Source organism: Mytilus californianus, unplaced genomic scaffold (genome assembly GCF_021869535.1).
Source record: "Mytilus californianus isolate M0D057914Y unplaced genomic scaffold, xbMytCali1.0.p SCAF_12, whole genome shotgun sequence".
Taxonomy (NCBI): domain Eukaryota; kingdom Metazoa; phylum Mollusca; class Bivalvia; order Mytilida; family Mytilidae; genus Mytilus; species Mytilus californianus.
The window spans coordinates 58,571,194-58,585,605 of record NW_026262604.1 but is presented as its reverse complement, the minus strand read 5'-3'; the positions used below and the strand labels follow the sequence as shown (position 1 = coordinate 58,585,605).

Genomic DNA, 14,412 nt, shown 5'->3' with positions numbered 1-14,412 from the left:
TCAGCTAACTTTAATTCTATTTGAAGTAAGCATGAAAATTAGCAAATGGAATATGTATATATTCCATTTTACTTCCATATCTACTTCAATTATTTATGCTTTATATGCAAGAATCAAATTTAAATCCAGCCACAAAGTTGTGTTCTTCTATCAAATCCATGTCTTGTTCAAGATTACCTCAGAGACGTCATAAGTACATGTTCTGACATTTGTATCTCTTTAATTAGTCAGTCATTGTTATTTATTGTGTCACAAACATCAGAAATACGTTATGTACGAATGTATAAGCTTGGTTTTCTCTTACCATTGAAACACAATAAAAATAAAAAGATGTGCAGACACTTACGTAGAATTTGGGTTAAAGCTATTTACTTAAAGTGTTGGTGACTCGAAAGATGCATAACCATAGCTGACTAATTTACTATTTACCTGTGTGTGTTTCCAATTAACCAGTTTCTCGACGTCTTTGTTTGCCATGTATTGTTTCAATTCGAAATGGTTTACTTAGGCATGTTTTAACACACTGAGCTGTGTTAGGACCATAAATTGTGTTCAGTCAGAAATGTTTAAAGGTTTTATTGCTTGTTTAGGTTGATATTTGGTAAACGTCCTATATGGAAGTGACGATATGAATTTAGATGTAAGTCAAGATAACACCAGCTTAATTGTATTTGTGGTACCTTGATGAGGCTCGATGGAATACATGCGTTATTCATTTTTTTATATAGCGGAACATAATTTGTTTTTCTTTTCTGAAAAGCTGTTCTATGAAGGCCGAGTATAAGAATAAAAAAAAGTCGACAAGGCGATTACGGTTGGTTTCTATAGGAAGTCGTTTGTCTGTAGAGTACACGTCACTTGAAAGTAACAAACATGTTGTCAATAAAAAATCAGGTCATCTGACTTTGAACAGGCACACACATAATACAGTGTTGTAACAGCTCAACATTAGAACAAAGTGTTAAACATGCTAAAAGCAGCAGGAACTGATTACTTCTTATCAAATCATGCCGTCCCAGATTCAATCAGAAGTATCAATCAGTACACATCTAACACATCTACTGTGAAAACATCGTAAACAGCCCTAAAACATGCCCATCTATGTTAGTCTATGATTTCTCAAAACGTTTCACTTCCTAATTTCTATATTCAGATATAAATGAGTGCAGTAGCAATCCGTGTCAACACAGAGGTGTATGCAATGATGGAGTAAATAAATACACATGTAGGTGTCAGGCTGGCTTTGTCGGTGTGCACTGTGAAAAGAGTACGTATTTTATATGAAATGTGATTTTTCGTTGAAGTGAGCAGAATATTTAAAACACTTATATGATTGATAAAAAATCAATCTTCATGATGTTTATCTTTATCCAGGTTCGCTAAGTATGAAGACTTATACTTTAATGTTACTGTTTCGGTAATATAACTGCTTCAAACCGTCACATTCTAGATGTGCCTTTCCAAAGCTCTGATTCTGTACTCTAGTGGGTGCCGTTGGCTCCTGTATTACGTTTATTGCTTTTGAATCAAATCATTTATTTTCTTCTTTGAAATGCTTTACATTTTGTTATCCCATAGCCTGCTATTGCATGTGTTACGGAACGGGTTTGTTTCATTGCTTAAGGCCGACCGATGTCATGTAGCTGCTAACAGTTAAATATTTGTTTGGTCTATGATGAATAAGCGTCGCAAAGTCCTCATTGTACATAACCTCATACATAATAAATGTGTTAAATAGATTTCAATATTACGTCAAAACAGGCATGTTAATTATGTTTAAAGGTGAATAAGACTATGAGATCCTCATGTTGTTTTCATCATAAGACCATTTTTCACTACTCTTTTTTTTTCGATTGCAAATAGTTCACTATTCTGTATATGTTAGCTTTCAATTGTATTATTTTCTTTAATATGTATGTTATGAAGTATGATTGGCACTCATACCACATCTTTTTATTAATATTATGTTTCTCTATTCTGTATATTTTTCATTCGTTATTCACTTTTCTGTAAACCCTCGTACATTAATCAGACTGTATATGTTTTGAAATACAATATTGCCAAAAAGAGTGATTTACTCGCGTTAAAATAAAACACTCAACTAGCGATTGAACATTCAGTTGCCAACTTGTTGTGAAAGATATGGTCACAAACTAACACTGTCTCAAAAAATCACTGCTGAAAACCATTAGTTACTTTACAATAAGTGTTATTCTATTTATAGATATTGACGAATGTGTAAGTAATCCTTGTCAATACGGTACGTGTCATGATGGAATCAATGGCTATACCTGTTCCTGTAAAGATGGATTTCATGGTGTTAACTGTGAGAAAGGTATTATTCATATTAAACGTAAATCAAACTTAGGAATATAGCTCATGTATACAAATATAACGAGTTAGTTTTTGCGTTCAACACACATTCGTGTGTGGTATCTATAGTATAACATAATTGTTGAATGGTCTAAAATGAATATCAGAACCAAATCGACTTACACGTGCACTGCTTATTGAATTTTGATTTATTCTTGTGTAAGTTTTGGTACATAGTTTTTAGCTTGAACGATCTCAACTAAAGACCTTTTCGCGTTCGGAATGCATAAAATCTAAAGCTTAACTATATTTTTTATGAAAAATATGTTGGAAAAGAAAAATAATAAATCAAATTTTGCATGATGAGAGAAACAGTGTTGTCCCAATATATTCTAATCACATCGACATTTATAGAAAAGTCGGTTGAAGTAACAGTTAAAACGCAAGAAAGGTGCGGATAAAATGACTTTGATATTGACAGTCCGTTTTAAATCTTTCTGTAGAATGTAAATTCGTAGCACTTAAAAATTTTCCATTGCATATGTTGTTGATTAGTTTACTTATATTGTTTTCTTTCTAAAATTAATATTCAACATTGGCATTATGAACATACTAAAAGTTACTTATTGATAGTTTGCTTATTTCTTCTTACTAGAAATTGACGAATGTGCTTCTCATCCATGTCAGAATGGTGCCACCTGTGTTGATCAGTTTAATGGATACACATGCGAATGCCTTGCAGGAGACTCCGGTAAAAACTGTGAATTAGGTTGGTGTTTTGTATTCTTGTCTTTCATTTTTGCTAATGTGCTTTGTCTGTATACCTTTTTGTGTTTCGTTGTTACATATGACGTGGCTCTGTACTTCTACATCCCGTCATTGTGTTATTGTGCTATGGTAATATTTTTTGTATTCTTGTCTTTCATTTTTGCTAATGTGCTTTGTCTATATGCCTTTTTGTGTTTCTTTGTTTCATATTTGTTTGTTTTTTAATGATTAAGATTATAACACAATGTTGACTGCTGTACCCCTATTTTTGACATTTTTACCTATTATGTCTGTTTGTTTTGTTCACACATCGTTGTCAATATAATGGAATTTTATGCGACTGTCATACAAGTGAGAGGTTTAGCTAGCTATAAAACCAGGTTTAATCCACCATTTTCTACATAAAAAAATGCCTGTACCAAGTCAGGAATATGACAGTAGTTATCCATTCGTTTGATGTGTTTGAGCTTTTGATTTTGCCATTTGATTACGGACTTTCTGTTTTGAATTTCCTCGGAGTTAGGTATTTTAGTTATTGTACTTTTTAATATATCAACTCAGATCGATCGGTGGGTTTCTTTATTATCCTATGGATTTTGAACATTTTTTTAAATCATATTTCAATTTGTATACCCGTCTCTATTTCTTCATGTTATTACTATTTCACACACTATGAGTTATATTCTCAAAATAGGGATCGTAATTGAAAATTACCATTCTCAAAATTCAATGACTTTTTAATTAGACTTCATGTATGGAATAGAAAATGATATTATAATTGTTACTGGGTGTAAAGCAGCCGTAAACAAATCATAAGCAGTGCTACCGAGGGCGATCTGCATATTCACGGTCATGGATTGTATTAGTGATTGCCATTTGTTGCTGTCTGTTTTATATGCTTTTTAAAGAAAACAATAGACTTAACGGCTACCACTGAATACAAACCCAGACAGTGAATATGCAGTTGAGGAGAGCTAACAAGTTCTACGGATGCTTAGATGCACTTCATTTGAACTTTGATGGATAGTTGTCTCATTGGCAATCATACCACTTATCCTTATTTTTATAAAGCTTTATTTACCTTAAACCTGTTAGCTGACTCTATGGTCTAATTGATTGTTTTCATGTTGACAACTTGAATCAAATGTATTTTTTCAGGGACAACGGTACCCGAAACTCCAAAAATAAACTTGATATCGGAGAAGACTGTTATTGAAGGCACCCCTGTTTTAAAAATTGCATGTTTTGCTGAAGGTATTCCTGCACCTGTAGTTACTTGGGAGGAAATTGATGTAAGATGCCAGCTATAGTAAGATTAGTATATCAATATAATTCGAGAAGAAATACATGTTTCTATTCTGATGAAAATGATATCTGTAATATATATACTGAGTACCTATAAAAACGCAAACATCATGCTCTAAACCACCTGCTGTCCCCTTTTTTTTATAGCAAGACAAACATCTTCTTTGAATGCATTTTTTTACCATTGGGCTACTTGAACAGTTTGGTTTTATTGACTTTTTTAGTTCATAGTGCGAATAGTTCCCTTGGGGTCATATTAAAAAGTCCTTCTTATCAAAATGTAATCACACAAGACCAAATGCAAAGGAAAATTGTAAAGATACATTAATCGTTCATAGTCGTCTCTGCTATATGGTTTTAATCATAAATAAGGTGGAAATTTTCCATCCAAAGTGAATATAAAACATTTAGCTATGAATGTCCAGTTTGTAAACCTTTAAATATGAAAATGAAAAAAGCTCTTAAATTTTCAAGAAATATTTTGAATGCATATCAAATTAAGTTGTCAAAATCTGAGCACGATTGGTCTCAATTCTAAAAATGTCTGATTGTTTGATGTCTTTTCAATGAAAATGCATCAAAGAGTTGTGTTTCTACTAGCACTTTTTTTGTTTCGTTTACAATACACCAAAATGTATAGTCTAGTGTTAAGAATATTTTTGATAGAAATAATAATCATGTCATTGTCATTGAATACTTCTAATTCTGTTCGTGAGTATGTTCACCAATCTATACGCATATTATCAGTTCCTTATATAATTAATTTGTGAACAGAATATACCTAAATTCGGTATTTCGACTTAGAAAGTCAGCAGCTGTAAAGCGTTTTAAACCGGTTGAAACGCCATTCATCCCTAAACCAGAGACATTGACATCCACCAATGAAATAGGCTGTGGTGTCAAACGTAAGTTAAACAAAACACACTTTACCAGAATGCATACAGACAGGACAAGACGATAAACGAAAGCTAATATCCCATTTAAAACAACAGATCTGAATTTCAGACAAAAATTACTGAAAATTATCAATTTCCTTCATGATGCATATTTCAAAGCATTACATTAACAATAAGAAAACATTTGAGGATTAACGATGGGAACTTTCGATTAAGTCATTTAAACTAATTTTAAGATAAAAATGACTTTTTTTAGAACTTAAACTGATAGTTGTCTCATCGGCAACCATACCACATCTTCTTATTTCTATAGTAATTTATAATTGATAATAGTTGTGATTACATATGTTTTGTTGTTAGATGATTTGTTTGAACCAAACGACTAAATCAATGTGACATTTCAGGCCAAGTTCCAGCCAAACGTTAGACAGATAGGACACTTCCTGGTTATTGAAAATGTAACAATATCAGATAAAGGTTATTATACATGTACAGCTAAAAACCGTGTCGGGACCGACATAAAAGCTGTCAGCGTTATTGTTACTTGTAAGTTTTAAACAATTTGCCACTGCCGTATGATGGCATTAAGAAGCAACAATGTGTTTATTATTAATTCTATTTTGGCGGATGGTGCTAGAACTTGTTTTATTTCCTTCCGTTATAATTACTATCTAGCATGTAAAATTAAAAAAAAAAAGAATATTAAGCAATTAACTTTTGAAAGGCATATAATTGAGAACATACTGTAAACCATCTAATTTTCGCGAGCGATTTACTTTTGCGAGAAGAAAAATAAGGTGAATATAAATCGTCGCAAAAATTTAAAACTTGTATCTTTCCTTGTTTAATTACATCGAGTAAATTTGAAAATCGCCGAATCAAAACGCCGCGAATTAGGTTAGAAAGGGCTAAACGCGAAATAAAGTATCCGCGAAAATAAGTTGGTTTACAATATTTAATTATGAAATGACCTTTAAGGTAATTTTTATATTTCAGTAAAACCATTTTTACTAAATGCCAGATGTCAATTGTCAGTATTTTCAGTTTTTAAAGTTTGCTTGTGTGGGTTCAATTTTTTTTACTGAAGTGCACTACTGCAAAACCTCCGAAAAATAGTCTCATTTGGAGATCTGGTCACCAGCATTTACATATCGGTCAATGCTTCCCCCCCCCCCCCCCCCCCCCCAAAAGAAAATATCCAACAAAGATAAACTGTGCAAAGATTTTAATATTAGCAAAACGTCTTTTTTGTAGGGCCATAGCTCTTATATATAAATCTATATGGTCCATTTACTGTTCAAATATGTCGCATTCGATATGTTTATGACATTACACCTGACTTTTATACTCTAAAATATCCAGTTATATCAGCCTGTTCATCTATCAACAAAATGAATAAAGCCTAAATATATGATTTCAGCAATTTCAGTTTTCATTATATCAGTAAATGTAAAAATCATTCAAAACACTTCAAAATTTTCCTCTAATATGTCTACCAAGCATACATAATTTTTGTATTAGTTATTATTGGCTTTGAACTAGCTATTTTGCAACTGCGAGTACTCTTAGATCTTTACTTGTGTCTGTTGTGCTGTGGGATATATAGATGCGCTACGCTGCCACGTCTGGTCTGTGTTTTCGTTAAATGTAATTTGCTTTTTACGGATCTGATGAGTTCAGCCCTTTTCAACTAATTTTTATAGTTTGTTCTTGTGTTGAATTGTTACACCACTGTCCCAGGTTAAAAGGGAATTTGGTGCGAGCAGACTAGTTTAACACCGCTACATTCTATATAAGCCTGTCCAAAGTAAGGAGGCTGTTGTTCAGTGGTTGTCGTTGGTTCATATAAATAAGAAGATGTGGTATGAGTCTCAATGAGACAACTCTCCATCCAAGCCACAATGTATAAAAAGTTAACAATTATAGGTCAAAGTACGGCCTTGAACACGGAGCATTGGCTCAAACCTAACAGCAAACTATAAAGGGCCCCAACATGACTAGTGTAAAACAATTCAAACAGGACACCAACGGTCTAATCTTTTTATTATTTTTTTTTTTTTTCGTAAATTGTTTTGTTATAAATTAGGCAGTTTTTTTCCTAAATTGATATTTTTCAAATTTTACATGTCGCTGCCTCATATAGCCGACTATACGGTATGTTTTTTTTTTCTTCCATTGTTGTAGGCCGTACGGTTGCCTAGAAGTTTTCAATCCTCTTTAATATAGTAATCGATTGGTCTACTAAATGTTTTGATTCAAGTGTAACATTTGAGTCGGGTTCATCAGAAATACGCATCTTTTGTTGGTGTTAATCCCTGATCCGGATTAATTTGCAGCAAGTATTAAATTAGGCCTTCGGTCTGTTGTACTTTCCAGCATATATTTTTGGTATTCCTATAATCCCTTTTTTATTGTACAAGGATCATCTAATGAAAAAAAAGGACTAAACAAATATAGACAGATGCATATCATCTCTGCTGCAAAGACATTCAGAAATTTAGTTTATCAACATTACTATTAACATTGAAGACAGCAAAATAAATAAGTTTTCCTTTGCATGCACATGTATATCAATTAATAGAAAAGGGTTGCAAATCTTAACAGCACAGACCACAAGACCATATGTTGCACCAGTTATTTCTGCACCATCAACAGTAATCGTGAAATACTACACTGATGCTAGGCTGGTATGCAATGTAACTGGATATCCAACACCAAGTGTTAGATGGGAATATAATCAGGTTACACAGTTTTTATGAATTTTAGTATGTCGTTAGTTATATATAAACTCGTCAGAGATATCATATGTAAGGTAGGCGAAAGAAACCAAAGGGACATTTAAATTCATTGGTCAAAAACAGCTGACAATGCCATTGGACAACTTAAAACGATAAAAAAGCAAACAACAATATACAAATCACAAGAAGTAAACCAAAGACTGAGCAACATGAATCACACCATAAACCGGAAGGGGGGATTGTATGTGCACCGGAAGGGTACTCAGATTATATATGCTGCACTTGTAGTATCCGTAGTATTACTTATGTAAGTACACACCCGGTTATAAGTCTTATTCAGTAGGTCACATTCGAAGAAAACTCTAATTAATAAATTCTTCCAGATAAATCTTCCATAAAAAGTAAACTTTTCGTTTGTCTCGTAGTTCTAAACAGTGCTTGTCAATGTCAAATTCCCGTGAAAAGAAATATATTTTATAACAAGTTATTTAAGGGGTCCGATAAATGTTTGCCCTTAAAGTTGAATTAATTTGACTGGTTTTTTTTATATTTGTCGTGTATATGTTATTATATTGTACAAGTTATCACTTTTACAAAAACTGTGTACAAGTAATAACTTGTACGATGTCTTCATACAAACTCACTATATCTTTGAGTTATATTTTTTCTTGCTTCTGTTATTTTAAATGTTTTATTCAAAAACTCTTTTCTTTCGGTTTGTAATTTTGGTTGTTTTTTTTTTTTTTTTTTTTTTTTTTTTTTTTTGTCAACAAGGTCTACATGTACCTGACAACGAGAATAAAAGTCTGTAGAAGTGATAGGACGACCGACTAATTTTGTGGTTTTAGAGGGGCAGCCCCGATATTCCGACATCCCATTAGTCCGACACCCCAATAGTCCGATGCCTCATTAGTCCGACATCCCAATAGTCCGACACCGCATTGGTCCGACGCCCCAATAGTCCGACAATGAATAATTAAACAAAAATTATATCTCTTTTATATTTGAAAGCATGATGACGTGTTCATTTAATACTAACACTGCATTTAGAAAAATAATTCCTTGTCCATCGACTGATCAAGAACAGTAAATGCAAGTAATCAAGTTAGGTTGGCAGTCACCGTTGTATTAGTGGAAACAGTAGGATATATTCACTCAAACAAATTACACATAGATTGATAGAGACTCGGGCCTCATGTTTTACGTAACTAAGAAAGTTTAGGCTCTACTTTACTGCTTACATGATTGTGTGTGTGATGCTGGCTTCATTGTACAGAATGGACAAATGTTTTTTGTTAAATGCTAATAGTGCTTAACTTGAATACATGAAGCACCCTTTTCTATATTATTAGACTTGTTGACAGCTAAAATGAAACATTGATGTCAATTTGATTTATCTTTTAGCACCAACGTTTCAACTCGAAGAGAGAGATTTAATTAAAGTTAATGCCTTGAACTCTTTAAGACGGTGAAAAAAAAGGGTAAAAAGTATACACTGACGGATGGATATAAGGACGGACAGACGGACGGACGCCTGGTGTTTCTGTGTCCCCTGCATCGCGTCGCGTAGAAGTCAATTAAACTGGGAAATCCAATTAAACATTTCATAATTTCTAGACATCTAACAAACAAGCAGATCAGAAGGTTATGGAATTTTTTTTTAAGAAATCCCTATGTTGCTATATGCAATGAACAACTTCCGATCCAAGCGGACCAACCTCTATGAGGAAAATTAAATTATACGAAGCAAAGATTAACTCTTTTGGAAGGTAAATTTAAAAAAAACGGTATTTGCATGTATACAATGCGAATAAATCAAGAAATTTCAAACCGGACAATCTTATGTATGTTGTAATATTTTGGCATTGATGTCAAAGTAAAAGGCTATTCATCAGTTCTTGTGATATGCCACACATTTTCTTATCGGTGTATAGATACACCCACGTGCTAAAAATTAAAATCTGCGTCAAAAGATAATAAATTCTGCTTAAAAAGATAACTGCATGAGAAATGAAAATCAACACAAAAAAGAAAAACGAAATTCTTTATAATTGGTATTTGCAGCTTTTCCGCCAATCAAGCGACATGTATACCGTTAAACCGCAACTAAAGAGTTAAAAACTCCCATATTTTCCTTTAAAGTATGTAAAAACGTTTACGAATAAAATGATTATTTAACTAAATATCTACCCGAGCAAAATCTGTAATTATTTGGAGAGAACTAGTAAGAAATTAGGTCAACATCGATCGAAGTCAGAAAAATATTTATATTAACTAAACGATAATATGCATGATGACTGTTTGTAGAAAATTTTGGGGGAAAACAGAATGACAAATAAATTAAATAAACAGGTCAGTGTTAAAAACATATATATTACAAGCAATATCAAGGATAGCATTTGAAGTGATTTCTACATTTCTTCTACAAAAATGGACCAAAACAGCTCTGACCCAGAAACAATCTATTTGTATAAGTACTCGTCCACGTTCCATTCTGTGTTTTTGTTAGATGTATTTCTATTTGTATCCATCTGATTAGTTAATCCTTTTTCGACTGATTTGTGTCTCGCCTTGACGGAGTCAAAAAGCGAGACATATGTATGCTGTTTCTGACGTCGGCGGAGGAGGCGTCAACAATGTATTATTTTGTGATTAGGTCTAGTTTATGGGGAACCACTAGTGGTAGGTCAGTGATATTTGGTATGCAGTTGTGTCAGTATTGGCACATCTCGTATTTTGGCCCTGTCCCATCAGTCATTCAAATTACAAAAAGGTGAGACATATCTCTGTATTAACAGTTTATTATAGTTTGTTCTTATGTTGCACTCTTACACCACCTTCCCAGGTTAGATGGGGGAGGGGGGGGGGGGGGGGGTTGATCGCTCACAAACATGTTTAATCCCGCCACATTCTTTATGTGCCTGTCCCAAGTCAGAAGCCTGTGGTTCAGTGGTTGTCGTTGGTTCATGTCTGTCAGATTTGTTTTTCGTAAATTATTTTGTTATAAATTAGGCCGTAAGTTTTCTCAATTGAATTGTTTCATATTTTTCATGTCGGGGTCTTTTATAGCTGACATTGTTTCTCATTGTTGAAGGCCGTACATTTGCCTATAATTGCTTACATCCACTTCATTTGAACTTTGGTGGATAGTTGTCTCATTGGCGTCACATCTCCTAATTTTTATATTTGTCAACAACTCATACAAAATTTTACTCGTACGCAAGTCAAAGTGTTTTTAGCTTTTACTTTGTGATAACGAGTAGCATGGAGACAAGATAATCTGTAGTATAGGTGGAAAAGGAAGGGTCCATGTTTCCCCACTTTCACGAAACTTTTTTTTTTGATAAAAAAGATAATAGTTTTTGTTAAAAATTGTGTATACTCCTAAGGCGTTCTTGCGATCTAACTCTCATTGCATTCCTGTGTCAATGTCAGTGAAGTGGTGTGGGTTGCTAGAGTTAACTTATTTGCACAAAGCATGTTTGCTTGTGCTATTCAATCGATCAAAATTTCGACCGAAAATCAATTATTCGTATAGCGGAAAGAAAAGACTAGTGTTATTAAGGGACAGTAAGGAAGACGAATGAAAATAACAGTGTACAGAAAAAAAGATTTGTTGTTTTATGAATATGCAATTACAAATCAAATCGTGGACGTACATTCCCACGAATATTCGTACATGATCGATATTTTTTTTGTTTAATGTCCAGTGGCAAATGTTTCATTGCTATTCAATACAAGTTCATTCTGACAGCAAATTGAATCCGTTTTGTTGAAGATTCAACCTCAACATAGTCTTTATATATTGAACCAATTATCATCGATTGATTAATATTACTAACAAACTTTTAAACTCACTAATTTTTAATTATATAATCAATTAACAATTCGACAACTTTCAGTTTTGAAAGCTTTCGATCTATACGTTCGTGTACAATGTAGATGACCAGAAATTATCATGCTTGAAAAAATACTATGGTCATGGTATTTCTTAAATACCAAATGGGTATTATGGAATATCTATTTCCGTTTCTAATAAGAAAGAGTAGTTCATATACCACGTCAATCATGATTCTCTGAATATGTTCTATTACAGTAACAACAGTAATTTACCTTTGTCGGACTATTGGGGTGTCGGATTAATGGTGTGTCGGGCCAATGGGGCGTCGGACTAATGGGGTGTCGGACCAATGGTGTGTCGGACTAGTGGCATGTCGGAATATCGGGGCGACCCCGTTTCGGAGACTTTTTTTTCAAAATACACTGTTTACACATCTGAATGAAAATCCTGATAATTTCTCAGCTGATATAGGCAAATTGTTTTTTACTCCATAAAAGTTTAGTGTATGCCTACATGAGCAACTCCAGAGTGTGCTGTTCTAATCAGAAGGAAAAGTTCAATAACAGATAATTTTGTCTCCTTAACGAATGAATTTTACAATTCCTGCTACATTCAAAGCTAAAAAGGTAGATTGATTAAGTGATTGGTGTTTAACGCCACTTTCAATAACATTGTGCTATTTCGTGGCGGTCAGTTTTTATTGGTGGAGAAAGCAAGAGTGCCCAGAGAGAACCATGACCTTTGGTAGGAAAACTGACAATCCTAGTCATTTAAGATTGGAGCCGAGTGCACCTACCCCGTGCGGTATTCGAACTCACAACCTCAGTGTTGACTGGCTAGTGATACATTAGTTCGACTACTTAGACCACTGGGACACCGAGGCCCTTGGCCAAGGTAGAATGATGATTTGTTCAAGTTATTATCTATTTCTCAATAAAAATTGTACCAGTAATTAGTTTTACAATTGTATTTGTACAAGTAATAACTTGTACGATTGCATCATACAAGTAATTACTTGTACAAAATGTTTGTACAAGTTATAACTTGTACAAAATAATAACATGTAGACGACATATTCATATTTCAAATAAAACTGAATAAATGTGATGCAATAAAAAAACCTTCGATACATTCAATGTCTCCTAAATAATACAAATAATTTTAAGAAATTAAGACTTTTACCACTTTCAAACATTCAATCTACATTGTATTTATATATTTTCTCTAGGACAGAAATATTCCTGGTGTTAAAATATCAGGTGGTGTCATGCTAATTTCAAATGTTACAAGTGGGGCTACTGGTCTATACACATGCATAGCTACAAATGATATCGGATCAAGTCGAGCAAATATAATGCTAGAAGCTACTTATGGTATGTACTGCACATGATAAACGCATAAATTTCGTCACGTTTTTTTTTTTTAATTTCGAATAACAAATAATGAACTTTTTGTTTAGTACGGAAGCCGATAAGGGCCATTCAAAAAAAAAAATTTATGTCGTAATTACGACATAACATGTCGTAATAACGACATCACTATGTCGTAATTTCCACATAACATGTCGTTATAACGACATCACTATGTCGTAATTTCCACATAACATGTCGTTTTAACGACATCGCTATGTCGTAATTTCGACATAACATGTCGTTATAACGACATCGCTTTGTCGTAATTTCGACATAACAAGTCGTAATTACGACATCATACCTTATAGTTTAACTTTTCACTTTTTGAAGCGATAGGAATTTCAAAATGGTCGCCAGTAAAGGCAAAGTTTGTAGAGTAAACAAATTCGTCTTTTTTTTTTTGAGAATATTGAACACTTTATGCAATCAAGCTTAATTAAAGTTATTCACCAGCACCTCAGACTTGCACATACTAGAAATTTATTCATAATCAAGTCAAATGAGACCCAGTTGAATAGGGGAGCAATTCAAGCTCCCTGGAGCATCTAATTATGTTTGGCATTGCAGGTTCTGAATAAGATGAATTTTAAGCTTTTCCCAATAAAGACTATGTTAAACTTTGGACTCATAGTGCTCAGACCCACAGATCTCTGTACCTTCATTTGTACACACTTGAATCTTAATGTACTACTGAGGCTTGATGCAAATTATAACTGCATTGCTATTGTTGGTTCTTAATGAGATTCTTCAAGCGTCCTCCCCATTGAAGCCCTATTAAAACTTTGTACCCCATGTTCTTTTAACCACTGTTCCCCAGGACAACTATTCCTACAATATATTAACCTTTGGCATGCTGAATTGTTATCAGAAATTGTCTAAATTTCGAGTATTTGTAAAAATAATCAAATGATATGCAAATGAGCTGTACCCTGATGCTGATGCATACTGGTTGCATTAAATCTAAGATAGCCAAGGGTTAATATCCCTGAGGTTAGAAACCATTTTTTTCCAGTTTTCTCTCCAATTTTGATGTTTATTCGTCTTATTTGGGACCTACAGAGGTTATCAAGGCCTTGGGATACGCTGGTTTGTTCAAAAACGCAACTCTCAACAAGAAACCAAATGACACAGACATTTAC

At 33.5% G+C, this 14,412-nt stretch overlaps 1 protein-coding gene across 1 annotated transcript in view; it reads left to right on the top strand.

Annotated features, from left to right (window-relative positions):
• LOC127722098 (fibropellin-1-like) overlaps nucleotides 1–14,412 on the top strand; it is a gene marked incomplete at its 5' end in the record, with an annotated part of 34,895 nt that overhangs the window by 12,354 nt on the left and 8,129 nt on the right. Inside the window, 7 exons of the mRNA XM_052228944.1 lie at nucleotides 1,154–1,267; nucleotides 2,225–2,335; nucleotides 2,969–3,082; nucleotides 4,240–4,373; nucleotides 5,687–5,828; nucleotides 7,887–8,023; nucleotides 13,090–13,234. Of these exons, the coding sequence (XP_052084904.1) occupies nucleotides 1,154–1,267; nucleotides 2,225–2,335; nucleotides 2,969–3,082; nucleotides 4,240–4,373; nucleotides 5,687–5,828; nucleotides 7,887–8,023; nucleotides 13,090–13,234 (897 nt within the window). The remainder of the gene's footprint in view (nucleotides 1–1,153; nucleotides 1,268–2,224; nucleotides 2,336–2,968; nucleotides 3,083–4,239; nucleotides 4,374–5,686; nucleotides 5,829–7,886; nucleotides 8,024–13,089; nucleotides 13,235–14,412) is intronic.